General features: G+C 35.4%; 4 protein-coding genes across 4 annotated transcripts; 1 reads left to right on the top strand and 3 right to left on the bottom strand.

Moving 5' to 3' along the window:
• Positions 1–1630: 1630 nt before the first annotated feature.
• On the top strand, positions 1631–5107 carry LOC112285848 (zinc finger protein CONSTANS-LIKE 6). The gene is made up of 3 exons (XM_024527126.3): positions 1631–3887; positions 4063–4245; positions 4533–5107. The coding sequence occupies exons 1-3, from the start codon at positions 2649–2651 to the stop codon at positions 4566–4568; spliced, it is 1458 nt and encodes a 485-aa protein (XP_024382894.1). The 5' UTR covers positions 1631–2648; the 3' UTR covers positions 4569–5107.
• Positions 5108–5636: 529 nt separating this feature from the next.
• LOC112285849 (protein SYM1) lies at positions 5637–8876 on the bottom strand. The gene is made up of 7 exons (XM_024527127.3): positions 8247–8876; positions 7817–7904; positions 7186–7280; positions 6914–6986; positions 6499–6591; positions 6197–6283; positions 5637–6050 (listed from the first exon to the last, which is right to left on the bottom strand). The coding sequence occupies exons 1-7, from the start codon at positions 8606–8608 to the stop codon at positions 5913–5915; spliced, it is 936 nt and encodes a 311-aa protein (XP_024382895.1). The 5' UTR covers positions 8609–8876; the 3' UTR covers positions 5637–5912.
• Positions 8877–17559: 8683 nt separating this feature from the next.
• LOC112285621 (putative E3 ubiquitin-protein ligase SINA-like 6) lies at positions 17560–19591 on the bottom strand. Its single transcript, XM_073535979.2, has 2 exons — positions 18853–19591; positions 17560–18741 (listed from the first exon to the last, which is right to left on the bottom strand). The coding sequence occupies exons 1-2, from the start codon at positions 19063–19065 to the stop codon at positions 18070–18072; spliced, it is 885 nt and encodes a 294-aa protein (XP_073392080.1). The 5' UTR covers positions 19066–19591; the 3' UTR covers positions 17560–18069.
• Positions 19592–20683: 1092 nt separating this feature from the next.
• Positions 20684–22830, bottom strand: LOC112286064 (uncharacterized). The gene is made up of 2 exons (XM_024527602.3): positions 22676–22830; positions 20684–22396 (listed from the first exon to the last, which is right to left on the bottom strand). The coding sequence occupies exon 2, from the start codon at positions 22122–22124 to the stop codon at positions 21207–21209; it is 918 nt and encodes a 305-aa protein (XP_024383370.1). The 5' UTR covers positions 22125–22396; positions 22676–22830; the 3' UTR covers positions 20684–21206.
• Positions 22831–27532: the final 4702 nt, after the last annotated feature.

Here is a 27532-nt window from a genome sequence, read left to right as displayed (position 1 = left end):
TTTAATCGGACCCAATCACGAATGAAACGACACAGAAGATGCATAAAGTTCCCCATTAATGTTCCCTGTGCCCAAAGGGAGCGCACACACGCTCCCCCTTGTTCTCCAAGCGAGGCGACGTGCTGTTGGCGTGGCAGCATGACACATGGACAATCTGTGCCGGCACACTGACGGGTGCAAGAGCCACGTGAGCAGGCTCGCACGTGACTAGACCTCCAGGTGGCATCCACGTGGAAATGAAATCTCTTCTCGTAAGCCTGTTGCAGAAGGGCGGTAATGGATCCCACAGCGGTCTTGGAGGAAGGAATCCCTATCAATGGGGTCCGATGGATGGATTACATTCAGACCAACGGGATGTAGTCCATAATCGCGGTCACTTTCTCATCCATCACTTGTTCATCCATATCCTTTTCACTTAGTACACGAGGTTGTGTTGCGAATTTCTTTATTTCTTCATCTTAATATGTTGCCAATTAAAAGAATGTAATTAAATTATTATTCTTTATTCATTATTGATCCTCAATAGTCATACTACAATGGATCATGTTGCTATTTATTTTTTAACTTTTTAATCTTCACATATCTTTTATATTTTTGAAATAAACTTTGAATGATACTATTAGATAATATACTGATGTTGGACAGTATTAAAAAGTGAAAAAATGAGATGCAATTATCGTTCTATGTTTCTGCAAGTTATATTGAGATGACTCTTATCTGTTATTTTTATGATTTTATTTAGATAAAAAAGTGGTTTATGAAAATATGAATTATGATAGTGAACATTTATAGAAAGAATGGTATTTTATAAATATCAATGAAGGGTCTGAAACATGTCAAGTATCAAAGTTGATATGTATTTATATATTTACTTCTTTCCACATGCTCATTGGTTTTTGAGGATTGTTAATCACCTCAAATTTGAGCATCATCACAAACTAATTTGTAAAATTATTTCTGTATTTTTTTTAAAATAAATATTTTTGGCAAATTATTGGAGATTTTTGCTTGATCTGTGCTTCTTTTTTCTTTTTTCTTTTTTTCAAGGAAATGTGTGTTTACAGCAAAGATGTCTTTGTTGTAGAATGACACAAACTTATAATAGTCAACAAATGGAAGAAAGTGAATTTCCACTGATATAGTTCATCACTATACTTCACAAGAAGCTTGGAGCTGGAGCGCAATATTTTGTACTGCTCTCTCTCTCTCTGCAATGTGTAGCTTGTGGGTTGTTACACTATGGCTTTTGACCAGTTGCTTTGATAATAAAGACAGTATCCTGGGTTGTGGATAAATGGATAATTGTAGAGGAGTGTTGTTCTAAAGCTCCATCAGTAACAAAGCTAAGGCTGAGAAGATATGGCATTTTTCCATACAAAAGCAACCCAAGCCAACACAAAGACAAAGGGGCCAAATAGGGGATAATACAGCGTGGCAGAGATATTGCTAGGGAGTGACTGGCGGTGGATAAAATGGGGGCCGTGGGGGGTGAAACTCCAGCCAGAAGGGGATTACATTCCCTCCCAGCCCCCTCCAATACCTAAACCCGTGCCCACGGCCTTACGCCCCCTTTCGTGCGTCGCGAGTCGTTGAGGTGGGATCGAGACCAGGCGACGGCGGCGTTGCCGTCTCGCGTTGCGCGCTCATATTGCTCTCCAGCTCCCCTCGCGTCGCGCCTGTGCCCTCTACCGCGTCCCGCGTCCCGTTTCGTCTCGCGCTGGAGCTGTTGCTGCGAGTTCGCGCCGAAGGATTTTGCTCAGCGTGCGTGACAGTGCATGGAATTCTCTTCCCCGAACTGTCTGTCGACTCGTGCTCTTTACGACAGTAGTTGAGATTTCGAGCTCGGACCCGACCGCGACTGGTTTTTTGCCTGCTCGTCGTCGCTTCGCTCTTTGCATTGTAGGACGTGTGGCTGGTCTCTCCGCGACTGGTTGCGCCAGTTTGGTTTTGGGTAGAGGTTGGGTCGTTGTCTCATGATCACTGTTTGCGGTGGTTGAATAGTGTCGGAAGAGATGTAGTGCGGTGGAGTCGCGAGTTCTGGTTGTCAATCTGGTTGGGTTCGTTCCAGCTCTGGTCGGTTATTGCAGCGTCAGCTGCGGTCGGACATCTCTATCATCACTCGGTTGCTAGATACTCAGTTGAGCAGTCTGAGCTTGGCGGGCCTCGGCCTAGTGCATTTGAATTGGTCTGTTGCTGAAGTGTTTATCGACGATCATGAGGAAAAGAAATAGGTCGAATGAAGTAGTGGTCAATTTTTCGAATTCGTGGTTGTTATGAAGTGAAAGTGGTGCTGGGAGACGATAGCTGGATTTAATGTTTGTTGCTGATTTTGGTCAATTCGGAGCAATGGAGCTCTTGTTTGTAAGCTTGTTAGGAAGCGTTGATGGGACCGGGGTCACGATCATGTGGTGAAGTGAATATCGACATCGCTGAATCGATAAAGCGACTCAAAATCTGTTTGAATAGTTGGAAACGCTGAGAAGGCAAGGAAATATATTCCTGCGTATTCACTGAAGGTGCAGGTTGTAATCACGTCAGGGCACAGAGGATTCTGAAGACTCTCGGATCGGTCGTGTTACTGTCTTCAAGACAGCAGGTACTAGGAATTCAAAGAAATTGAGCATTTTTTTGCAAATAGATACCAAGCAATGGCGAGACCGAAGAGCACTGCTCACACCAACATGGCTACAGCTATGGCTATAGCAGGGAGAGCTTCTAGAGCCTGCGATGGCTGCGGCTCTCAGGGAGCACGATGGTACTGTGAGGCTGACAATGCGTATCTTTGTAGTAGATGCGACCGGAGCGTGCACTCGGCTAATGCTCTCGCCTCGCGCCACGAGCGTGTCCGTCTCAATCCCCACGGCACCGTTTCTCAAGTGCCGAAGAAAGCCCTCGTTGACACTTCAGGAGCCGACGGCAACGACGCTCACAAGCCTCACCATCCTCGGTCGACGCACACCCACTTTCTGCCGTCACGCAAGCGCTCTCGTCTTTGCCAACGTCCCAATCCTCACCTTCAACACGCGGCCGACATTTCCAACCCAGAACATCGCCGCGGTAAAATGAAAACCGAAAGCAGGAATCCGGGAGAATCCCACGAGGTGCCAAACTTCATCACCATCAATATTCAGGAGTCTCCTCTCTCCTTTGCCCATGACAGTGCCACGGGGATATCCATGGCAGAGTTTTGCAAGGGAAGGGCAACCGCAACTGCGGCCATGTACGTGGGCGTGGAGGACGCGTACGAGGAGCTCAGCAGTGGAGACTCCGGACCAGATTTTCTGGTGCCGAATGGCTACACGGAAGACTTTGATAGTGCCATTGGAGCACCCACCGAGTACCACCAGAATGCAGGGAGTCCCTTAGACTCTGGCAATGGAGACGAGGACTCGGACAACAGCCATGAGATGGCGTGTGTGGGAGATGGCTTGCAGCTTTGTGGGAGCGACGAGCGTTACGAAGGTTATCCCCTGGAATTCTCAGACATCGTGGGATTAGGAAATGGGGACGCTTTTGAGGAAGATTGTGAGAATACGTCTGGGTTTGTTGACGAATGCTGCGAGGTAAACGGAGGTGGACTTGGCAATGGCATGGAATGCAGCCTTCAAGCTAAAATGAGCCTTGAACAGCAGAAGGGATTCTCCTTTTCTAAAGATTTCTACTACGAAGTGAACCAAGAGTGTATAGTGCCGGATAGCTACGATCTCATCAGAAAAGAAGTAGCAGACGTGTTGCGGTGCTCCCTCGAGGGTGAGCCGATGAAACACACGCCTTCGCTGTTGCAGTTGAACTACGAAGATGTCTTATCGGCATGGTCCGACCGCTGCCTCTGGACTGACGGAAAATGTCCGCAGAAATTGCCAGATGATTCCTATTCGGAAATTGCGGTACGAAAATAGTTTTTTGAGTACATATACATATCTTCTCTCATCGTAACTATGTTTATTTGTTTTCGCACTGTGAAAATGTTTTCTACGCACACTATCGTCGACGAAGGATGCACACAGAAATGCTTGCCGATCTTCAACTTAACACCAGTGTTTTCCGCTTCATTTTTTCCAGGGTGACGTTGGTCTGGTCCCAGATCTTTCTAATGGATGCCAAGCAGTTCCAGGAGGAGGAGGTGATGGAGGAAGAGAAGCTCGTGTCATGCGTTACAAGGAAAAACGGCGGACTCGGCTTTTCTCCAAAAAGATCCGCTACGAAGTTCGCAAGTTGAATGCGGAGTGTCGGCCTCGCATGAAAGTGAGCTCGGTGCATCCTCCCCTTTTCCATTGAGCACTCATCAACAATGCAATGCCTCGCTTGCATGAATCAACATATGCTCAGAAACCCAATTGTGCATACAGTTTACAACATCCTAATGCTGCAATGTCACAGTCTTTTCGCAATGAGAATAATGTGAGCCAATGGAGTTTTAAATTGCCATCTCACTCTCTCATTGTTTGTCTCTGTTGAAGTGCCCAGCTATGTCGGCAACTGTATAATGTCTAGATGTCTGAAGGTGTTTCTCTGGTATTTGGTTGAAACAGGGCCGATTCGTGAAGAGGACACCTGGGTGCTCGTGATCAGAACCAAAGCTCATACATCGCAGCATGGTTCAATTACCGTGACGACCTACAGCGTTTGGCTTGGTGGACGGAAGAGCTCAAGCGGAACTTGCGATGGGAGCGCCGATGAGAGCTGGTTTTTGAGAGGGGACCATGCCAATCCTCACCTTGTTGATATTTTCTAAGATTTTTATCCATTCACCAGTATTTGATGATTTACTAGAAGCAATGGACCAACCTGTTTTAGAGAAAGAGGGACTTGGTCGATGCATTGTTGATCATGTATCTTGTTGTAACATAGTGAAGGTAGAGAGAGCGAGAGTAATATCGCTAATGCAGTGATCCATCAGGTAATTTAGCCGTGTACAAAAGAGCGAGAGGAGTTTTTTTTACGAGTAATGCGCAGTGATTTTTTTTCATGAGGCAGTGGAAATAATGTGTTGTTAGCTCACTAATAAGTAGTTTGAACGGTGCTTTACCATTCTGAGATCTGATATGTGTTTTTGATTGAAGAGTATCCGTAATTTCATTACCGCGGAGGTTACAGTTTTCACCCACCTGAATGAATGGGAACGGATGGACATGTATTTGGTGACTGGTACGTGCATGTGCACATAACTGTCATCCTCCATGAAAATGCAATTTACGGTGTCATAAAAATTTACATCGGTTTTCTAATTCGATGGCCTTCCGGCAATTTTTCAGGGGAGGAAGTTGGCTAATGATGATGAATAATTGTGGGACCAGCTTCACCAAATGATTACTATCATTAGTCGAATTTATTAACTTGAATGATGAATATGCACTTATGGGCGGTTACAACACAAACATTACATTGAATGTGCATTACAATCGGTAAAAAACTTCCTTGGAGCCACTAATTATATCGTCTATTTTTTTCTGAGTGAGTAAAACGAGCGTTCTGCTCATTAACGCAGAGGAAGTACATAAAATAATTAGTGCAAAGCACATAAACAAACACGTGAATAGCGTTCACTTGTATGATTACAATGATTCATGAAATGATGCTTACCACTTGATTCTTGTGAGCATCATTGTGAAAATTCAAGACATAACATACCGATGTCATCGTAAAAATCAAAAATATATTCAAAACAATATTCAAAGCGTGAAAATTTGGAGCAGCCCTATTAAAAGTTCCGCCATCTTCGACTGGACAACTTTGAAGCACGTTGAACTGCATCAAACCTCACTTTGGTATGATCGAATGTTATCCTATCTCACCCTGAACGTGCAACTAGTGTGTACATTACATACCCCAAACACAAGGAGGAGCACTTAACCATACTCCGTATATCATCTTTAAGTTCCATGGTTTCAGGTTGGAATTTTCGTGATAGACTACTCTTTCGTTTCCTCATCAAAGGGAGACATCTCAAGATCTACAGTTGCCGTTGGGATGGCTATAGCCACCTCTTTATGACTAGCAAAAGATAGATATACATTCCACGCTAAGGCAACCACATTAGCAAAAGCCACCTGCAAAATTCAAACCACCAGTTATCCATTTTAAGGTCTCGGAAGTCAACAAGTAACATTGCTTCTTAGACAGACTACTGTGTTGATTGCTGAGATAGATATCTAGCGCGACATTACAGCACATGAACACAGATCATGAAATTCACCTGAAGATTTTGAGGTACAAGAAGGAAGTTGACGAACTGGAAGGGTATCCAAAGCTTCCAATTAGCAACAACAGTAGGTTTCCACTCCTGCGTAAACAGAACCATATATTTGACACCATGAAAACAATGTAAAGACTCACAGCCTCTTTAAAAACAGGATGCTAGTGTGCATGATGAATGAAGACGATCAGGAGAGACCAAAAGAACTCTCCCAGCTGACTCACATGGCAACTCAATACTAGAGTTTCTTTCAAATGTTCCTGCAAGTAATCTCATAACTTTTAAAAAGTGGGAAGACAAACCTGCTTAAGCTTCGGGATGACGTCCTTCGGGCGCCCCTCAAGTGTCAACAATGCAGCGAAAAATGCAGCCACAAAAGCAGGCGAAAACAAAAACTGCAGCAAAAAGAAAAAGAAAAAGAAAACTTTAGAACTCCTTGTCATACATCTGCACTAACATGCCTAACATTCTTTATACTTGCCAGATTCTTATTGATATTTGATCTGTGAAGCACTAAATCAATCTAGCTGAAACAATAGTTCTGGGTAGATATCTTCGAAGAAGGGCTAGAAGTACATATGGCCTCAACCAAAGGACTACAAAAAATAACTCCAAAATACAAACCAAATTTCATTAATCTATGTTGCAGGCCGTGCTGATGCTGCACATCCAAAAAAGCCACTATCTGCACGAGCAGGCATAGGCAGGGGACTCTACCTGATCAAGCAGAAGTCGAACACCAGCACCTGTTAATCCCGTCGCTGTCACCACCTTGCTCAAAGCCAAATACCTGGCATCACATTGACAGGCAATATGTGAGAAATGCCAAAAACTGCAAAATGTCCCTCCAAATCCATAATCCTTAATCCAAGCAATCGGCGTGCATATCACTACTACTATGCATTTCAGACTACTGTATGTAATGAAGAGTTGATTACAAATAATCTTTCCAAAAGCAACACGACGATAGAATATAGATGATATCTTACCAGGTGTGCAATGTAGGACCCACGAGAATAAAACCAAGAAAAGTGATCACTGCTGTTCGCTTGACATCGACTTTGTCGGACTTGTCGATCACTAACTGCCAATCGACAATGGTCAACTATGAGAATACAATTCAAATGCTATGTCCAGCTGCTAGATCAAAAGGAATTCGCAGCGTGGTATAAATTACAGTCAGCCATCTGAATTACCCCTCCAAAGAAAAAGTAGAAAAATGGCCCTCCCATCAACATTCCAGCTCTAAACTGTGCTAAGGCTCATGTCAGAAGATGGAAACATCTGATGCATCCAGACAGATTTGACAACTCCAAAATAATCTTCTCAAGTACAAAATGTAAATTTACACAACGTCAGGTATATGTAGCCAAACTAGATGAAGGCTAAAGACACGTCTAGATGATGGAAGCTAGGCGCAGACAGGTTTTGTACCCGCAAAGGGCAGGAGATGATTTTCCCCCAAAATAGTGAGGATCTTCTGCAGAAACTGAAAACAACTGGCTCAAGTAATAAGCACAAAAGATTGTCCACAATCCCCTAGTGGACATTACGTATCTTTGTAGTTATCCTGAATTCTCGTATTTTAGTAGAATGCGGAGAAAAGACAGTGTCAAGTACCTGACAAAAGATATCTCCTAAAAGATTGAGGATAGCAGCTGTAATGGCCTTAGTAGTGACTGGGTTTTTTTGCGTTCGATCCATGTACCTAAACCACCATCAGCAGAAAATACAAAAAGCGAAAATTAGCACAAAAAACTTCTCCTGGTAATATCAAAAACCCCAATTCAACACTCAATTCAAAACAAAGGAAACACAACTTTGTATAGACAAGCACCACTTACAAATGCCATGACACGAAAGAAGCCAACCATAAACCCTAAACATCTACAAAAATAAACAATTCTGAAATTCAGCCACAAGACCTCAATGTCAACTTCACATTTGTCAAGTGTGCGCAATCAACCTCATCCCCTGCAAATCACCAATCACCCAGCCAGCCTCGTAGGCAGCACCATCTTAAGACCACCAGGAAGAGTAAGACAGATACCACGCCAAGATGCCAGAAGAAGATTCAGGAGCGCGCCCACCGGCATCATCCCCACCAGAGCTCCCATCACGACCACCGCCACCATAGTCACCGCCATTGCCGCCATTGTCTCCACCGCCACCACCACGTCCAAACCTTTCCCCGTTACCTTCACCACCACCTCCATCCGCACTCACAGCTCGGACTCGCAAAGCCTCCTCCCTCCTTCTCTCACTGGCACACCGCACAGCAGGTCGACTCCCCCACGCTACTCCTCCATACCCGCACCTCACACTCGCGCCCGTTCTCAAGCCCTTCTCGGCACTCAAATGTCCTGCCAGTGCCCACTGCACCTGCCCTACTCCGGCTACAACGGCCTCCATGGCGGCACCAGCTTCACACTCGCCCTCAGATCCTCAAAAGACCATCAACAAAGGCGCTGCGGCGTCAGCGAGTTGGGCCCGTTTCGGAACGGAATTGGGCAACGCGAGTGGGGGAGAGAAATATCTTGGGGGTGATCGTTGGGCACTGGGAGATACTGTCGTCTGTGAGTAGTCGAGGGTGCGATGGCGATGCACTTGATATTGAGAATTTGTCGCCATGGAAGACGATAACCACAACGATGAACACCACGACAACGCCGCTCTGAAGCAGCACCAGAGCAGATGATGTAGAATGATTCCCGAATAGGAGGAGGTGCGGAGTCGATGAATGAATTTTATGCGCGGATGAACGACATCTGCTGCTGGGATGGATGGAGTGATTCGTTCGTAGGGGATGGTATTCGTTGGCTGCAGTTGTGAGGTTTTTAAGTGGTTGGGTTGGGAGGTCTAAGGGGGAAAAGAAATGGTGGTTTGTGGTATTATGTTAGAGAATTATGCTTTTTTACAAGGAAATGTTAAAATGACCCACCCATATATTAAATCAATCTACCCTATCATAACCATCATTAGAAAATTGGATCATCTCCAGAAACCATTATTACAATCATGGTCCTCATCCCTACCTCCCTTATTCCCAATCCATGCTTTTTCTATTCTTATTTTTTAAAAAAAATTCTGATCCCCTTGTTCCTAGCTCTTACTCCAACCCACCCTTGTTTTCTACAATAGGGTGGGATTTAGTAAATAGGTGGGTCATTTTAATATATATATATATATATATATATATACATACATTCAAATACATACATAGATTTACAAATGATAGTGAAATAAACCATTGGCTTGTATATGTTGGATTTTCTAATTTATAAATTATAATATAGATAAATTTAAACTTTTATAGTGAAACAAATGCAAATGAGAATATGAAAAATTAATATAAATTATGAAATATATATATATATATATATATATATATATATGTGTGTGTGTGTGTGTATTCTAAGTTTTTAAACAATAAAAGTTAGAACAATATTATTACATGCAATCTTTATATTATTTTTAACAAAGAAAAAGTTATGAACTAAAGATTAACAAAGTCAAATAAATAGTCGTTAAAATTAGAAAATTTACTTGGTGCACAGAAATCCTAAAATTTGGAATGACACAAATTTTGTATACTTAGCAAATGTGTTGTGGCAATAGCCATTCTCTTATTTATTTGCCTTTTGAATGACATTATCCATATGTGTCCTTTCTATCTGCACCAAGTTGGATTTTAAACACATCCTCACCTCCTTCTCTCCTTCACTTCTTCTTGTCCTTGCTGCAAAATGCTTCTAATTGTGTATTCTTTCTTTGCTTCAAATTGCTCAAATATGTGCTTACATATACACTTTGATATTGTTGTGCTGCATGTAAGCAATATGAAAGTGGGAGAGCCATTCATGGTAGATAGTCCTTTGTTTTTTTTTTGTTTTTTTGTTTTTTTTATTCCAAGATTGTTCCTATAGCACATATTGTATTTCAAATATATTGTGTTTCAAATATACTGCTCAAAATCCAGAAAATATGCTTGATAAACACAATCAAATTATATAAGTTCATACTTGTTATATCCTATGCAAGTTTGTCAATAATCAAGCATATTTGATTAGTTGCAATGGCATCCAAATCTTTCACTTAATCTATTTAGCAATTCATATATGGATTAATAAAGTAAATATTGTAGGAAATATTTTTTGCATCTTCAAAATGATAACTATGCAATTAGTGAGATTCTCATCTTAAGTATAGCTAGATCTTAGGAGTTAGAGATATCTTGTACTAACTAAAAGCATAATATTTTAATACATCTATACAAGCTTATGCAACGTAATGTTATATTGATGCATATATGTAGTGTTGTGGTTGCAATAGCAAGTGATGTTTCTTTTAATACATGTAATTTTTTTAATACAAGATACTATCTAAAGCAAAGAATAAATTGATATTATCGATTGGATAGATTAAAAAGTGAATGCATATATTTGATAGTAGCATTTTGAAAGTCAAAGTAATTTATAGATTACAATGATAACAAGTGTATAGTGATACTTTGGATCAACAATAATGTTGCTTGAGTATCTCAATCAATATATATATTAAGGCTTGATGTAGAAGTTTACAACCTTAGGCTTAAATAAGTTGTTGAATATACAAACAATCAAATTTGGAGTTTTAAGTTTTTTTTGCATGTATTAATTTAAGTTATAATTGTGTCATTAGTATATTGAGTGATTAAAGAAACATAAAGGATTAAACAAATATGCTAACAATCTTAATAAGAAGAGATTACAATTTTAACATAGTATTTTAGTATATATTTAGTGATATTTCATATTTATGATTAATTTCAATAATTGATAATATAAGATAATTATTGCAAGATAGATGGAGCTATAAGAAAATATTCTACTTTAATGATTATGAAAGATATAAATTAATCTTACGTATATAAAAAAATATATATAAAAAATTAGTTTAAATAGTATTTATATTACTTTTATATGAAGGTTTTGTGGTAATCAAATGATATTTTAAAAATCTATGATTACTTGAATAAACAAATGAGTATATTAAAGAATCAAATGCTAGTTGTTTTTTACGAAATGAACATCAATCATAAAACTTTTGTAGAGATAATGATACAATTGAAATAAACCTTTATATATTATTTTATATATACATGTAAATATTTTTTATATTTAAAATAATTAGAGATAGTAAAAATTATTAAAAAAATTCCAAATGTAATTAGAGATTTGTTTTTTTTTATGTGAAGTATACTAGAAATAATTTTATTATATTGAATTTTCTCTTAAATCATTAAAATTTATTAAAATATTAAAAAGTATGAAATAAGATTGTATTCATGTAATTAAAGGCAAATTACATACATCATTTAAGTGTTTATTATAACTTATCTTGTACAATTTTTTAGAAAGTATGTTTAAGAAATATGGAGGTTTTTATTTGCTTGTTGTACATTGGAATTTGCAATTGTTATGAATTTTTATAAGAAATTTATAGAGGGTATTAGAGTTGTATTCGAAAGAAGAATAGTTAATATAAAAGATGTGCCTAGTCAAGATTACAATCAAGAAATTGAGGTATTATTATAGGCTAAAGTATTTTTAAACAAAAATCAATGTATAAGTATTTGTAAACCACTTGGTCATGTTATCAAAGTATTTGAAGCCTTAAGAGCTTATAGCAATAAGAGAACTAATTAAAAACTTCTATTTTATGAATTCAAATAGAGAGCATTAAGAATATACATGTTGATAAAAGATTTTATACAACAACATTGGTGTAAAGCAAATATCTTTCAACTAAAAAACGAAGAATTTTTTAGAGAGTTATTGTGTAATTTAAAGACTTATTATAATATAAAAAATGATTTACTTTCAAAAAGAATGTCCAAAAATGTTTGAAGATATTATACTAGTATTCTCTGATATTTTTATCTACAAAAAATTAAACACAATAATAAAGAATTTTACATAAGATTAGACTATGTAAATAAAGATGTACAATTTAAAGATTATAGATTGGAAGATTATCTATTAATAAGATTAAAGGGCTTGTTGCATGTAAAAAGTAAAGAATTGAATTCTTTGGAAGTATCAAGAGATATAAAAAATTTAAAACTTATCAAAGCCATAAGTAGTAGTGCTTTTGGAATAATTTATAAATCAAAGTGGTTTAGATTTTGAGGTGAAAAAAAAGATATGGATGTTAATTTTAATGCAATTCTTATGGAAGAAGTAGATATCTTAAATAATTCAAGCCATCTAAACTTCATCAAATATTACTAAGTTCCAAAAAATAATACAATTGAGAATAGTAAATTCTTACTACTGAATAATTCAAGTAAAAAATTATATTTTGTAATAGATTTGATACAAAGAAGTTTTAGCAACATATTAGATGCAAAAAGATGAATGCCATATTACTTTCTTATTGATGTTATGTATCAAATTATAATAAATATTTATTATTTTTATGATATGTAAATTACACATTGTCATGGATACAGAAATACAGACTCGAGATCTAACAAGAAGTTCAAGAAGAACTGGCAAGAACTAGATTGATCAGATGAGAACAACACCAGAGAGGTGAACTAGAGCTCCAAGAGATGTGTTGTCGAGACTGAAGAACTCTTCAGCCTTGATTCCAATATATACTTCTATTTAGGAAGCTTCTCAAACAACTTCTACCAACTAGGAAGCTTCTAGAAGGTTCCAGAGACTTGCTTGTAGAAGGTCCTAGAAACTTATCTCTAGAAGGTTCTAAGGACTATGTCCCTAATATCTTCTACCAACTAAAAAACTTCTAGAAGGTTCCAGAGACTTGCTTCTAGAAGGTTCTAGAAACTTGTCTCTAAAAGGTTCTAAGGATTATGTCCCTAATACACATTAAGATCTATAGCTAAAAAAATGTCCTATTTAATATTATTAATGTTAGTAAATCTAACAATAATATTTAAGATATTATTGATTTGTGAAATATCATTGTAAGAAGGAATCCAAAAGTTAAAAAAAAAATCACATAGATAGAATTTTAAGATATATAGCTTCAAGAATATTAAAAAACATAATAGAATCAATAAAGATGTATTTTTGAAGCAGATGTATATTCTTTTGCAATAACATTATCTAAAATTCTTTCAAGAAATGATCTATTTGATGGTGTAATCAATAAAAAATAATTAATAAAAAAAATTGAAGAATATGAAAGACCAAAGTTTCCTTCAAATTATAATAATCTTAGTAGCTTGATCAAATAATACTAGATTTTAGATCCTTCACAAAGTGGAATAGAAAAGATTACATTAGCAAAGACTATATTTAATGTTGTAAGATATATGTATCATTTATCATGCATTATGTTTTGTTGAAAGTATTCAAAATAAAGATGATGGTTTTTTAATAAATTTTCAATCAAAACCAAAGAATTTGGAAGAAACTCAAAATATAATAAAAAGATTATTGATAGGTAAAAAAATTATGTTAGTTTTTGATAATGTAAAAAATAAGAAACATATTAATGATATAATGAATTTTAATTCTATGGATGTTTTACATCCTAAAAAAGATAGTATATTAATTATAACAATATAAAATTAGAAGGTAATAAAATATTATCTAACAAATATTTATAAATTCGATGTTGAAGAACTTGAAAAAGATGCAAGTATGAAGTTTTTTTATAGCTAATTCTTCCTAGGATAATGACAAATCGCCTAAAGAATTTATTGAAGCTAAGAAAAAAATTATAAGATCTTGTAATAAACTACCTTTGAATTTAAAAGTTTTTGGCTTATTTTTAGGAGAATAAAAGAGATTGGGATGTTAGAAAATAACTTTACAAAAGTTAAAAGGATAAAGAGATTTGGATGGAGATGATAAAAATAGTAATCATAAGCTATGGATTATTTTGAAGATAAGGTTTGATGCCTTGAAAGTTTAAAAAAAAATGTTTTTGAACATATGCTGATTTTTTTGCAATAATTTAATTGAAGTAATTTAATTTAATTCGTAATTATTGAAGTGGTACAAAAAAAGAAAGTATATTACAAATATAAATCAATAAAAAGAATAAATTAGTAAAACAAGATGAAAGTATTATTTTAGATATGTTAATTCATCAATCAATAAAAAATAATAAAAATAGAATGATAAAAATATATGTTTAAGTATAAGATAAGATCCAAAGAATTATTGAAAAAAAAAAGAATATAAAGGCATAAAAATTTGGAATGAATTTTTTAAGAAGAATTTTATATTTTTTTTGCATACTGCAATATAAAATATTTTGAGATTTGTATATATTTAAATTTTTTCTAATACAATAGATTATAATTTCTAACTATATTTTTGTTATGTTATTAAATAATTAAAAGGTATTATACTTGGTAATAAAATAGGAAAAATTTAAATTAATCCTACTAGTAGTTAAATCAATCCACCTATCAAAACCATCATTATAACATCTCATTTGATATTCTTATTCTTAATTCATATCTCCTCGTCTTGTCCCAAACCTCTCATTTCTTATTTCTATTCTTGTTTCCAACCTATTTTCCAACTTTCTCATTCCTTCTTACTTAATTCCCATTCCAAGCTCTTGTTCCAACTCTCTCTTCCCTTCTCCATACTTAGTTCATGTTCTCACTATCCATCTCCTATCTCAACTCTATATTTCTTGTTTCTATTTCCAATCCTTATCCCTTACCTCAACCATCTTCTAATCTATTCCATCACTTCTTTCCTTCGCCTTTGTCATTTTTTATATTGAGGACTATTGTTCTCTAATTTATTTGTCATTAATGCTTGACGCCCTTCTCTTCAATGCAATTTATATTTTGACTTTTATCTCCAATGTGCTTTTCTTTAGGCTTTCTTTGTATCTTGTGATACTATCATGTTTTTTTAGGATTTTTTTATTTTAATATAATATATTTCTTTTAGATGTATGCCTTCCTACAAAAATCAAAATATTTCATATATATATATATATATATATATAAATTTAAAATATTTTAATTTAAAATATTTATATAAATAATAATACATATATTTGAAAAATCAAGAATCTACATATTAGTCTTTATTTATATACAAAATTGATTTTATTATAGAAAAGAATAAAATAAAATAAAAATAAAATTTATAATAATAGAAGTTAAATTAGCTAAAAATAACCATCTCTAATTAAGGTTGGTCAAGCTTGATAATCTTTCCAAAAAAATTGGCATATCTTTTTTTTATAATAATACTTTATTTAAGTGGTTGTGCAACCTTCATAATTTTTTTATAATAATACTTTATTATAATGGTTACTCTAGCTTGGAAAGCTTTCCAAATGCATTAACAAATCTTTATTTTTGGACAATACTTAATTTGAAAGATTTTTCAAGCTTGAAAAATTTTCCAGATAAATTGTTCAATCTTAATTTATTAACAGCACTTTATTTAAGTGGTTGCTCAAGCTTGACAAGCTTACCAAATAAATTGCCAAATATTTCTTCTTTGACAATATTTGATTTGAATGGTTAATCAAGCTTTAAAAACTTACTAAATAAATTAACAAATCTTACTTTGTTGACAAAATTCTATTTGAGCCATTATTCAAACTTTATATGTTTCTCAAATGAATTAGAAAATCTTTCTTCTTTGATAATATTTGATTTAAGAGATTTTTTAAGCTTGACAAACTTATTAAATAAAATTTTAAATCTTTGGTTTTTTACAACACTTTATTTGAGTACTTGCTTAAGCTTGACAATCTTATCTTATGAGTTGGCAAATCTTTTTTGCTTAAAAATACTTTATTTGAGTCATTGCTTAGGCCTTAGAAGCCTATCAAATGAATTGGTAAATATTTTTTTATTCACAAAATATTATTTAATAGATTTCTAAAGTTTGAAAAGCTTAACAAGCTAGCTAAATATATTGGTAATTTTTTCTTCTTTTACAATACCTAATTTGAAAGATTGCTAGGACTTGATAAGCTTGCCAAGTACATTGAAAAATCTTTCTTCTTTGACAATACTTAATTTAAATAGTTACTTAGGCTTGAGAAGCTTCTTAAATAAATTAATAAATCTTTCTTTGTTGACAAAATTTTATCTGAGTTAATACTCAAACTTTACATGTTTCTCAAATAAATTGGCAAATATTTCTTCTTTGAAAAAATTTATTTAAGAAATTCTTCAAGCTTAATATGCTATCTAAATGAATTGGAAAATTTTTGTTCTTTGAAAATACTTGACTTGAAAGGTTATTCAAGCTTGCTAAGCTTACCAAATAAATTGAAATTCTTCTTTTTTTAGTAATATTTTATTTGAGTAGTTGCTCAAGCTTAATAGGCTTGTCAAATAAATTACTAAAACTTTCTTTTATTATTATACTTAATTTTAAAAATTACTTAATTTTAAAAATTACTTAATTTTATCAAGCTTTCAAAATAAATAAGCAAATATTTCTTCTTTGACAACATTTAACTTGAGTAATTCGTTAAAACTTAATAAGCTTGCCAAATGAATTGGCAAATTGTTCTTTTTTGACAACACTTAATTTGAGTGGTTCCTAAAGCTTGACAAACTTATCAAACAACTTAGAAAGTATTTCATCTTTGAAAACACTTAATTTGAGTGGTTTCTCATACTTGACAAGTTTGCAAAATGAATTGAAAAATATTTGTTTGTTGATATCTTAGATTATTGCAATTTTTAAGTATTTTAAGAAAATCTTTTAATTCTTAAAATCATAATATTAATAATAATAATTTTTATTACTTTAGTATGATATTTTAAGTAGGAAACCACTAATAGGTGGACACCTCTATTTTACTGCGTGTACATTCCTTCTATGCTATATCTCTACAAAAAATAACTAGTTTTGATTTTTAATTGGATTTTTTAAAGTTTTAATTTGACATTGATGAATGTTAACAGTGATAAAATTTTAAGACTTGAAAGACCAAACTGTTAGATGAGGTTCACGAAAGACAAAAAAAAAAAACACTCTACATAATATGCATCTCTGTCAAAACTAGAAAGCAATCTCTCAGAAAACTAGAAATCAATTGCTACTTGGTCCAAAGCTAACGCTCTAGAAGGCAGAGTTTTGAAACAAGTTACTGATCACGAAGCTGCCAAAATCGCCCTACAATATTGTGATGCATGTGCACGTCAGTCTAATCACTGTTATCACAAAACAGTGTCAGTGTAGAAATATTCAGTCATCGTTCCGAGACTCACAATTTCTAAACAGATGAAAGAAGATTACTTACCTCTGACAATTGTGCTATGAACAGCATCCACACAATGACAACATTTGTGCGGGTTCTCTGTAACTACACTGTTCAGTGTTTGAGCACCTCTGCAGAATCGAATGATGAATGAAGGCAAAAAGAATCTGGAACTGTGTCAAATATCACGATTGGAGTACAAAGTATTCTCCAGGGTAAAAAATGCCCTTTAAAATGGACATCACTAGCTCTACTTGGTAATGGTACAATGTTGAAAGAAAGATTGTTACACTAGTACAAGAGAGGAGGAGATAAGATTATCAACCACGAGGATATGTGATCCAACCGGATACAGGAATCAGCACAGTGCAGCAGATCAGACAACTGTAACTAAAATCCTCTTTGCAACATTGGCAACCATATCCTTCATTTCATGCTTCAAGGAAGCTAGGAAAGTTTCCTTAACGCTTAAACCCTCTCCTCCCCATTGAAAAAGGTGAAAGAGTGAAGCAATCTACCACCCTCAGTCCGTTACGTCGTGTTGACCGTTAAATATTTCAACCTTTTTTCTCGTATTATAATACAGTTTCTCAAATCAATAACTGCACAGGGAAGCGTAGTGGTAGGGAAGCACTGAAATACTGTCGCAAGATGGAGAGCTAGGGGCTGATCTGCAAGCCCGAGATGTCTTCACCAGGATGATGAAATGAGATCTCTATTTGCAACAGACCTTCAGGTATATTCAAAGGTCTAGGAATGAAAATAAAGTTAGTTGAGCGCTTATCCGCTCGCAGAATACTTCGAGGCACGCTCTCCATCGTCAACCTGGTCTGACCATATTTCACTGCCAAGTGATACGAAAAGAACTCCTCTCTTTGTGGAGCTCCAAATAAGGTAACAAATACTAAGTTACCCAAATCTTCCTTTTCATAGTGGAGAAGAAACACCATGTTGTCTGCTTTTAAGAGCAAATGAAGGTCTGTCGGGTTTAGAACGGCTGTGAACCAAACATCGTATTGGAAGTTCAGGGTCCTTATCTGATGGGACTCGGAGAAGTGATCCGGAAAGGATGTGGCAGCTCCTGAGAAAGGACAATCCGAGACAGGGCAGTCGAAAGGAGTGCAAGGGCAGAACAACTCGTGGCCTTTCCTCTTTGTGAACTTCAGCATCTTCCGGCAACCAAACTCTGCATTCCTGCAACTCATGTGAAGGGAATCTATAAGCTTCTCTATGGCTAAGCATCTGATTCTCCCAGTTGGTTTGGAGCACGATGCGCAAATGTTGCCGAGTTTCTGGCAGCAGCTCGAACAGGCAATGTGGCCATTTGAGCACTGTCATGACGTTCACAGTATTCTACATCATTAAAATTTCTGCTATTGAACGAAATTCGTAGCAAGAACGACTGGCAATAGACTAATTTTCCACATGGCGATTGAATATACCTGAAAGATTGGGGTATGGAGAGCCTCCATACAGATCTGACAATCTAGAGTGTCAGGGTCGAACGTGGCTGCCAATTGGTGGTCTTCCTCTTGCAGTAGTAAAGGCAATGGTGGCGACGTTGGAAGCTCCAGCAGAGGTTCACTGCGGGATCTTTTGGATGGTCTCTGAAGCGGGGACTCGGTTCCAAGTGCCTGCATTGCGAATCGCACCATTCTCTTCTTCTCTCCACTCTTAATCCTAAAACATACAGTAAACTAAACGTAGAGCCTCTTCGGCGCCAATATCCCTGGCGTACAAGACCATCCGCATCTCAAAACATTACTCCTTTCTCACAAATTCCATCCAAGGTTCCTCCGTAGTCAGAGCCAACCAACAAAACCTGGTGAGAAAACCATCCTGGCATCTAAAATCTCTGCATGCCCTGCTTCCCTTTGCTAAACCGAAATTCAGCAGACCATCAATCACACTTAAACTTCCTGGCTGCCATGTCCAAAGCATCAACCGCCAACTCATTAAACAAACACCCAAATTCTCATAAACCTCCAAAAACCAAATACCGAAATCATCACCGAATCCTACAGAAAAGCTACCTTAATTTTCTCTGAAAACTACCAAATTACAAGGTAAATAGTGGGGTCGTGAAAGCGGGGCGTTGTTGCTAGATTCATGACGGAACTGTGCTGATTGTGAGCGATGATTATCACGCGGGAACATGGCCCTGGATCGATTCATGAGAACTGGAAGAGTCGGGGAGACGGTTACACACGAAACGGCACATTGGTTGAGTTGGTGGCTGGATTGTCCGTCCAACGCTTCTCGTTTCCTCCACGTCCATCATCGTTCGTCATCTGTCCACTCTTCGTTCCTTACTCGTATTTTCGTCCGTCCAGTTCTGTCTTTAACATCCTTATCATGTTAAAAGTTCCTTTCATTCTTTCTTTTCTTTACGATCTTTATCGTTCTTTCTGGCTTTAATTCTTCTTCGAGACAGCGAATTCTTCCTTTTTCTTTCTGTTATTTTCTTTTCATCCATTTCTTCTTTCATTCCATCTTCGTCGAACTTCCTTCTCTTTAATTCCTATTTTTTTTCTTGCTACTTCCTTACTTTCGTTTCTTTCCTTATTTCTGTCTTTTTCCATTTCTACTTTCTTTCTTTTCTTCGAGACTTATTTTTTTAATTATTTATTCGATTACAAAAAAACTACATTGTGATGATATATAAATATATATATAAATATATATATGTATGGAATAAATAAGGATACTGGACTCCAATCTAGTTGGCACATGGTCAACCATGCCAAAAGTTTGGTAAACATCTCATTTTTAAAGTGACAACAAGCCAAAATTAGCATTGTGAATATTTTACATGTTCATGTTGAATGATATAAAAAGTGAGTATGCTAATATTTAAATAAGGTACCTGATAAGAAAGGTTCTATCAAAGTGATTACAGAATGATTACAATATATATATATATATATATATATATATATAAATGAACACATACAGATAGATAGATGGATAGATAGATAGATAGATAGATTTAGCAGAAGGAGGATCGCGGACCACAAACATTAAAATTATTGAACATATACTAGTCTTCATACATTCAAATTCAAAATTCAAATGCTTTGTAACCAAAATTTCTAATTCAGTCATGGGAACCAATCTTAAGCTAATATCACTCTTAAGTGAGAAGCACACGTGAATACTCGCGGTGATCGAGTAGAAAGAACCTGATCACATATCGTTCCCCTGGAAGAGAGCGGAGGCGATTGTAGTGACTACATTCAACGCAATTCCAGGATCAAAATTATGACGCCGTGATACGCAATTGAGCCAAGAGTGGCTTCTGATTAGAAGTCGTGGAGATTACACATTCGAATAGGATGTGTGTATAAGGTCGCGCTACTACTTCTGTATCCTACTGTAATGTACACACCCCTGGAAGATTCCTACAGCTGGGTTGCTTCTTCATCGTCCCGAAAACTTTCTATCAGGGGTATTCGAATAGTACGGGTTATTATGAAGAATAGGAATAAGAAATTCCTCCCATTGAATCATTAGTCTCGTAGTCCAAGGCTACGAAGTAGATCATGTCGCTAACTGCAAGAGATAGCCTAGTTTTATCCTTCAGAACAGACTGCTGGAGTGTCATTGCAGTCTTGATCGCTTGGTCAGTAATTGACATGCGAGGAATCAATCGCATTGCGGTCGGCTTGCTTACTGCGCCCACAACTTCCGAGAACCTCCTGTGAACATTGTGTGCTTGAGAGTAAGAGAACCCTGAAGCTGTGCAATGTACAGGTCCAGCTGAAGCTTGGCTAGTTCCTGAGTGTACGTTGCGGATTCACATCGATCTTGTCAGTTCAAGTTTCACGAGTGGCCGAGCAGCTTGTCGCCTCTGCCAGATGGATACACCGTCCTCTCTAGATGATTTCGAGACAAGATTCACAGGCGCGACCGGCATAGAAGTACACTTCAAGAGCTTAGCAGGGGGGTTTTGGCTAAGCGAGTCCTCGAACCTGTGCGAATGCAACCGCGCGAGAAGATTTGTGTGTAGCACTCTTGCTTTCACCCCGAACTCGTCATTAGCAGCAACCACCATATACAGCGATCCTTTTTCATTGTCATCGAAATTCTTCTCGTAATTTTCAACGTCATAGTTTGTCAAGCGGTCTCGCGGTGTTGCCGGATGCACATGGCGCTTGGCCTCGGCTCTCAACCTCCTGATAGCCTGCTTCCATGCCGGAGGTTTCACATAATCATCATCTTCGTCTATTACCCACCGACCACCCGATTGCACCCTGTCCACTTCAGTTGCCGCTTTGTGATTCAGCTCCGCTACTCGCATTTCCAGCTCCCATGACGAATCCTCCTCATTCTTCTCTCCAAACTTCATGGCTGCAAAGTTGAAATTTCCCAGGAAGGATGTGGAGAGTGACCTGGACCTGGATCTCGGAGGACGGCGTGTTGTGGTGTGCACAGGATCCATAGTGTCTGAATCCATGAGGATTGGCTGCTGGGAGCCATGATCAGAGCCCTTGGTTTTGTGAGGCCCAAAACACCCTCCAAAGTACTCTCCAGGATTAAACCGAATCGAAGTCTGCCTCTTGATGGGTGGGAGCATGTCCCGCGCGAAATTTGACAAACGTGTGGACACAGAATGGTCGAGTTGAACCGTCTCGTCAGGAGGTGTATCTACACGATTTGTGTAAATCCATCCTAACGTGTCCACCGAGCTATGGCGTGTGTGCCTGCTGGCCATATTTTCTAACGCAAACAAAATCCGACAACCAAAGCACGGACTCCTCACTGCTACAACAACGCAAGCGTAGGAAAAAGAGAATACAACCTTAAATAACTACTTGGAAACCCAAAACTCGTCAATCGCATGACACCCAAACAGAAAACCCATAGCGAAAGATAGATAAGGCTGTAGTTATCAATAGATGCCAAAAGCTCCAACTAACATTCGAGGCAAGACCTTACACGTGAAGCAGACAGTAATAACGCGCTGCTTGTGCCAGGATGAGTGCCCTGCAAATCAACCCACAACAGGCACCGCGTCAACGAAAACAGAGATTCGGACACGACAATTGCCGCACCGTTATGAATGTCACTGGGTGACACAGGCTCCGGTCAGAAGGAACCGACTACACGCGCTACAATCACGAAAGCTCCGTCATGGATCATCATCGCACATAAGCACCATGTTCCTACGCGTTAATGCAGGCCCAGACCGCTTCCCCAATCCAAGCCTAGTTCTCCCAGTCCACTAAAGGAAACAAACGGAATGTAGAGCGGCAGGCAAAATACCTCGCCTCGTATAGCACAAAATCAAACAATCTGCATCGGACATCACGCCACGCCGTGGGGTGCGGCAAGTGTCTGACAGCCACTATATGATTCGCAGAATCGAATAGCATTGCTTGACGCTTCCGTCGGATGAGTCAGATCTTAGGTGGTCTACGACGTCAAGTTTTCAGAGGGATCTTAGCCTGGTACGCCTCGTGGAATGCGCTGGAGACGCAATGGCGACTCCGCCCAAGCCGCGACGTCGCGATTCGTTCGCACGTTACGGACAGTTGTTCCCTACTCGTTGACAGTTGTTCCCTGGCCGTGTTCCCTTTATTAGGGAGGAGCCAATCCCCCCCCCCCCCCGCCAGGCAGGCGAATCTCGGCTTACCAGCTGGTACTTGAATTTCAGTATGGGACGCTGATGGTCTGACGTGGACTGGATTGGTGTTTGAGTTTCATGCATTCGGTATTTGGATGAAAACAATTCATGTGAATGATGTATGGTGCTCACCAACAGTGACTAATGATTAAATTGTTGCCAACCTTTTTATTAGTATTATTATTATTTTTAATTAAAACATAGGGAACTGTAATGTTTTGCTAATATATATAATGCATATTTATATAAATGTAAGCCTTAATTCAAGGTACCAATTTGACCAATTTTGCAAAACATGGATCTAGTTTGCACTTTGATATTTTTACATCATCCATTCGTACATTCATCCATTATCATCCATGCATGTCTACATACATAGATGTTAGGTAGCTACCTTAGATTTTGAAAAAAACTTATTGACATTGACATGCAACCAATTATTAGAAGTTCCTAAAATAATAGAAGGAAAGGTATTAGATTAAAGGTTTGAGATTCATAAATTAAATGCAAAATCATATACATGGTGAAAAGTTTAGGATTTATTAATATGTTTTGATGCAAAAAACTATTTAAATTTTTCATCCATCTAGTACTATGTACTAATTAGAAACTTATTTCATTAAGGCCAAATTTAGGATATATTATAAGTAGATTAGAATATAGAGTAAAGTTCAATTTTAGAAAAGTGTGTGTAGTCAATTTATCTACTTTATCTACTATAATTTATGTCTTTTTTAAACCTTTTAAATACTTTAATATATTTTTTTTTATTTTTTATATATTATATCTTATGTCCTTTTTTTAACAAACTATGCTATTATTCATTACTCTAAGTCAAATATATATTTTTTTCTTTATAATTAGTTCAAATCTCAACTTTTTATATCTAATCATTTTGTTATTTTGTAATTGTTTAGAAGTATGTACCAATAGTTGAAAACTAAAGAACATTTGTATCTTAATCCATTTTAAAATCCTTAGAATTTTAGTTGGACAAAAGATTATAATTTCTTTAGTTTTAGTAAATTTATATTTTTATATTTTTTAGATTATGGCATAATAATTACACTAGGCCACAATTGTTTTTAAAAAATATGATTTTTTTAAGAATAAACTATGAATTTAGTACTTTTATGTATCAAAAGATTTGTTTGTTATTTTTAAATTTCATGTTTTAGAATAAAAAACTATAATATAATTTCTTGTAGTAATATTTATATATTTTTAATCTTTTTTAATTAAATATTTAGTAATTACTAAATATATACTAAATATATTATGTTCTCTAATTAAGAAGAGACATGTATACTAGAGTTAGGATGTGCTATAGGATAAAAGATGTTCATTGACAAAGAAAGCATAAAGTCCATATCTTTTCTTACTTTCAATGTTATTTTTTTCTTTGTAATAATGTGTTAAACACAATTTTTTGTTGTCTCAATTTGTCAACAGTTTGCTTATATAAATCAAAGTCTTTATAATTAGTAGTATATTTTATTCTATTCTATCATTTTTTTAAAAAGATTTGCTTTCATATATAATTAATATTTTTATGATACCTTAATTTTGTTTTTGTTTTTTATAATATGAAGTTGCTATACTAAAATTTTGGTTCTTCTTTCTTATTATGCACCAATTTGTTGATCAAGTGATAGACTAAATATTTATTGTCATGGATATACATATTTATTTTAATATTTACTTATATGATTAAGTATAGATAAATAAAATTAGATGTATTTCATAATATTTTTTAGAGAAGCTTTCTAGAAGCTTCATAGACATTGTTTTGACTTTACATGTAATTGTAGTTGGTTGGTAGGTTAGAAACTTGATCAACAAGTTAATCATGTATTAATAGCTTACAAAACAAGCTAACTATATAGCGCACATATAAAAAACTTGTCTTACAAATTAAGATACGTATCTTGTAAAGTCAACATGTTTTGGAGGTCTTACAAGACATTACCATGTAGCTCTTAGTTAAGAGTATATATGGAGGCAAGAGTGAAGCCTTCTTTACTCTTGTCAATGCCTTCCTAGTCCTTAGTCTTGTTTCAAGACTTTCTAGTCTTCTTATCTTTGGCAATAACCATTTTAATTTATTATTATATCATCTTTAAGTAATTTTTTAGCCTTTTCAAGTGTCACAAGAGTGTATTAAGATTTTAGTTCTTTGAGGTTCATGTCCTTGACAGTTTTGACAAGAGTACTAACTTATTGTTCATGTCTTGTTTTACAAGTGAGTGAATTATCCCACTTCTATTATTGTATTTTGAAGGTTGTAGATTATTCATCTTTAAAAAAATTATTTAGTTTTTTAACACTAATTTTATTTATTAAAGAGAAAAAATTATTCTTCTTTTTAGAAATTTTCATTTGATAATAGAAGTTGCAAATTACTTTTCTCTAATTTGACTTGTGGATTTCTTAAGATGTTTGAAATAGAAGAAAAAATCATAGATGCTATACTTAATATAAGTGAGAATAGATTTGCAATTATTGCAAATCTTTACAAATTTGTCAATATTCATAGAATAGAAATTTCACACATTACTAATGCCAGCTATAGAAATACTAATCCTATGCATATGAAAGAAGTTCAAAATTTGCATCAAGAAATTATGTAATTGAAAGAAGCAAATAGATCGGCTTCACAACCAAATCCAAGAAGTTTTACTTTTATAAGTACAATGATGATATGAATTAGTATGCCTGATAATTTTGAATGAGGAAGATCAAAATTTCAAGGATTTTTGCAACAATTCAAGCTCTATTCTAAGGTTGCAACCCTTTTAATATTATGATGGATTTACTCAAGTTGGATTTATAAGTGCACTTCTATCAAGAAGTGCTCTTCTTTGATTTGCATCTTTAATGAAAAAAGATTCACCACTCATTTATGATTTGAATTCATTCCTAGAAGTGTTTATGGCTACATTCAAAGAAATTGATCAAAAAAAAAAATTAGAAACTAAGCTCTTATTTTTACGGCAAGGATCACGGTCAACCACCATATATGTTGTTGAATTCCAAATTATTGCTTGTAACATGGATTGAAATGACAAAGCTCTTATCAATCAATTTTAATATGGATTGAATAATAATATCAAAGAATTTTGTTATTGATAATGCTAAAGGCAAAATACTTAGAATAATTTATTGCTCAAGCTATTACATGCAACAATCAATTATTTGAAAGGTATTAAAAACAAAGGCTTAGCTAAAAAAGAACAAGTCAAGTAATGATGGCAGTTTTTAAGTTTTCAAAAACTTATTCATCAATGCCAAAATCAATGTAAATTGATACAACATGTTTTAAATATCTCACAAAATTAGAAAAGATTTGACGTTGTCCAGAGGATATACGCTTATATTATAAAAAAGCTAAGAAAATTGCTCAATATTATCCAAAAAAGTGACGCAATTACAAAATAAGAAGCACAATTGCTAAAGAAGATAATATGTCAAAAAACAAGTTTCTTGAGCTTCAATAGGGATTGTGTAGCTGAAATCATGTACAATATCTGATAAAGATCATATTTTCTCCTCAAATCTATTACCTTATTTTTTAATAGATATGTGTTTAGGACCTAAAAATTGCAAAGTCTTTGCATTATTAGATTCAAGAGCCTTAGCTTGTTTTATAGACAAAGACTTTGTCAAAAAACAAGAAATATCTTAAATGAAGAAAACTAATCCCGTACATGTAGAAATCTTAGATGATCATTTATTGTCTTCTAAAAATGCTATCTATGAAACTATCTTTTTAGATGTAGCAATTAAAAATCACAATAGTATAGTAATATTTAATATTATAAATTTTCTTTTTAATTTAATTATTTTAGAATTATTGTGGTTAAAAAAATATAACCTTAAAATAGATTAGATTTCTTATAACCTTAATTTTTTTTAGTAGTTTAATAAAAAATTCTATAAATCAAGTAAAAATACATAAATCTAATATATCCAAATCCTTAGTGGTAGGTACAAGAACGTTCATGTATGCAACAAAAGAAGGATCAACTTTTGTTATATATGCCACATCTATTTTTAATGGTGGAAAAACATCAATTAATATTTTAGCCAATATCAAGTTTTATAAGACATTTTTGAAAAGAAAGAATGCATATATTCTTTTAGAGCATTGTCTTTATGACTACTCTATCAATCTTCAAGAAAGAGCTCAACTACTATTTGGACTACTCTATAGCCTATCACAAAACGAGTTGGCTATACTCAAAGAATACATTGATAAGAATTTGGCTAAGAACTTCATATGCTATTTTAAATCTCCAACTAAGACTCTTATCTTATTAGTGAAGAAAAAAGATGGATCTTTGCAGATGTGCTTGGACTATTGAAGACTCAATAAATTAACCATCAAGACCATGTATCCTCTATTTTTGATTTCAAGATTTCTTGATCAATTTAAACAAGCAAAGATCTATACAAAAATAGATCTATAAAGAACATATAATCTGGTCTGTATTAAA

This window comes from Physcomitrium patens, chromosome 8, assembly GCF_059467195.1.
Source record: "Physcomitrium patens ecotype Gransden chromosome 8, ASM5946719v1, whole genome shotgun sequence".
In the NCBI taxonomy this organism is placed as follows: domain Eukaryota; kingdom Viridiplantae; phylum Streptophyta; class Bryopsida; order Funariales; family Funariaceae; genus Physcomitrium; species Physcomitrium patens.
The sequence above is the reverse complement of the archived record's forward strand: the minus strand, read 5'-3'. Positions and strand labels throughout refer to the sequence as shown.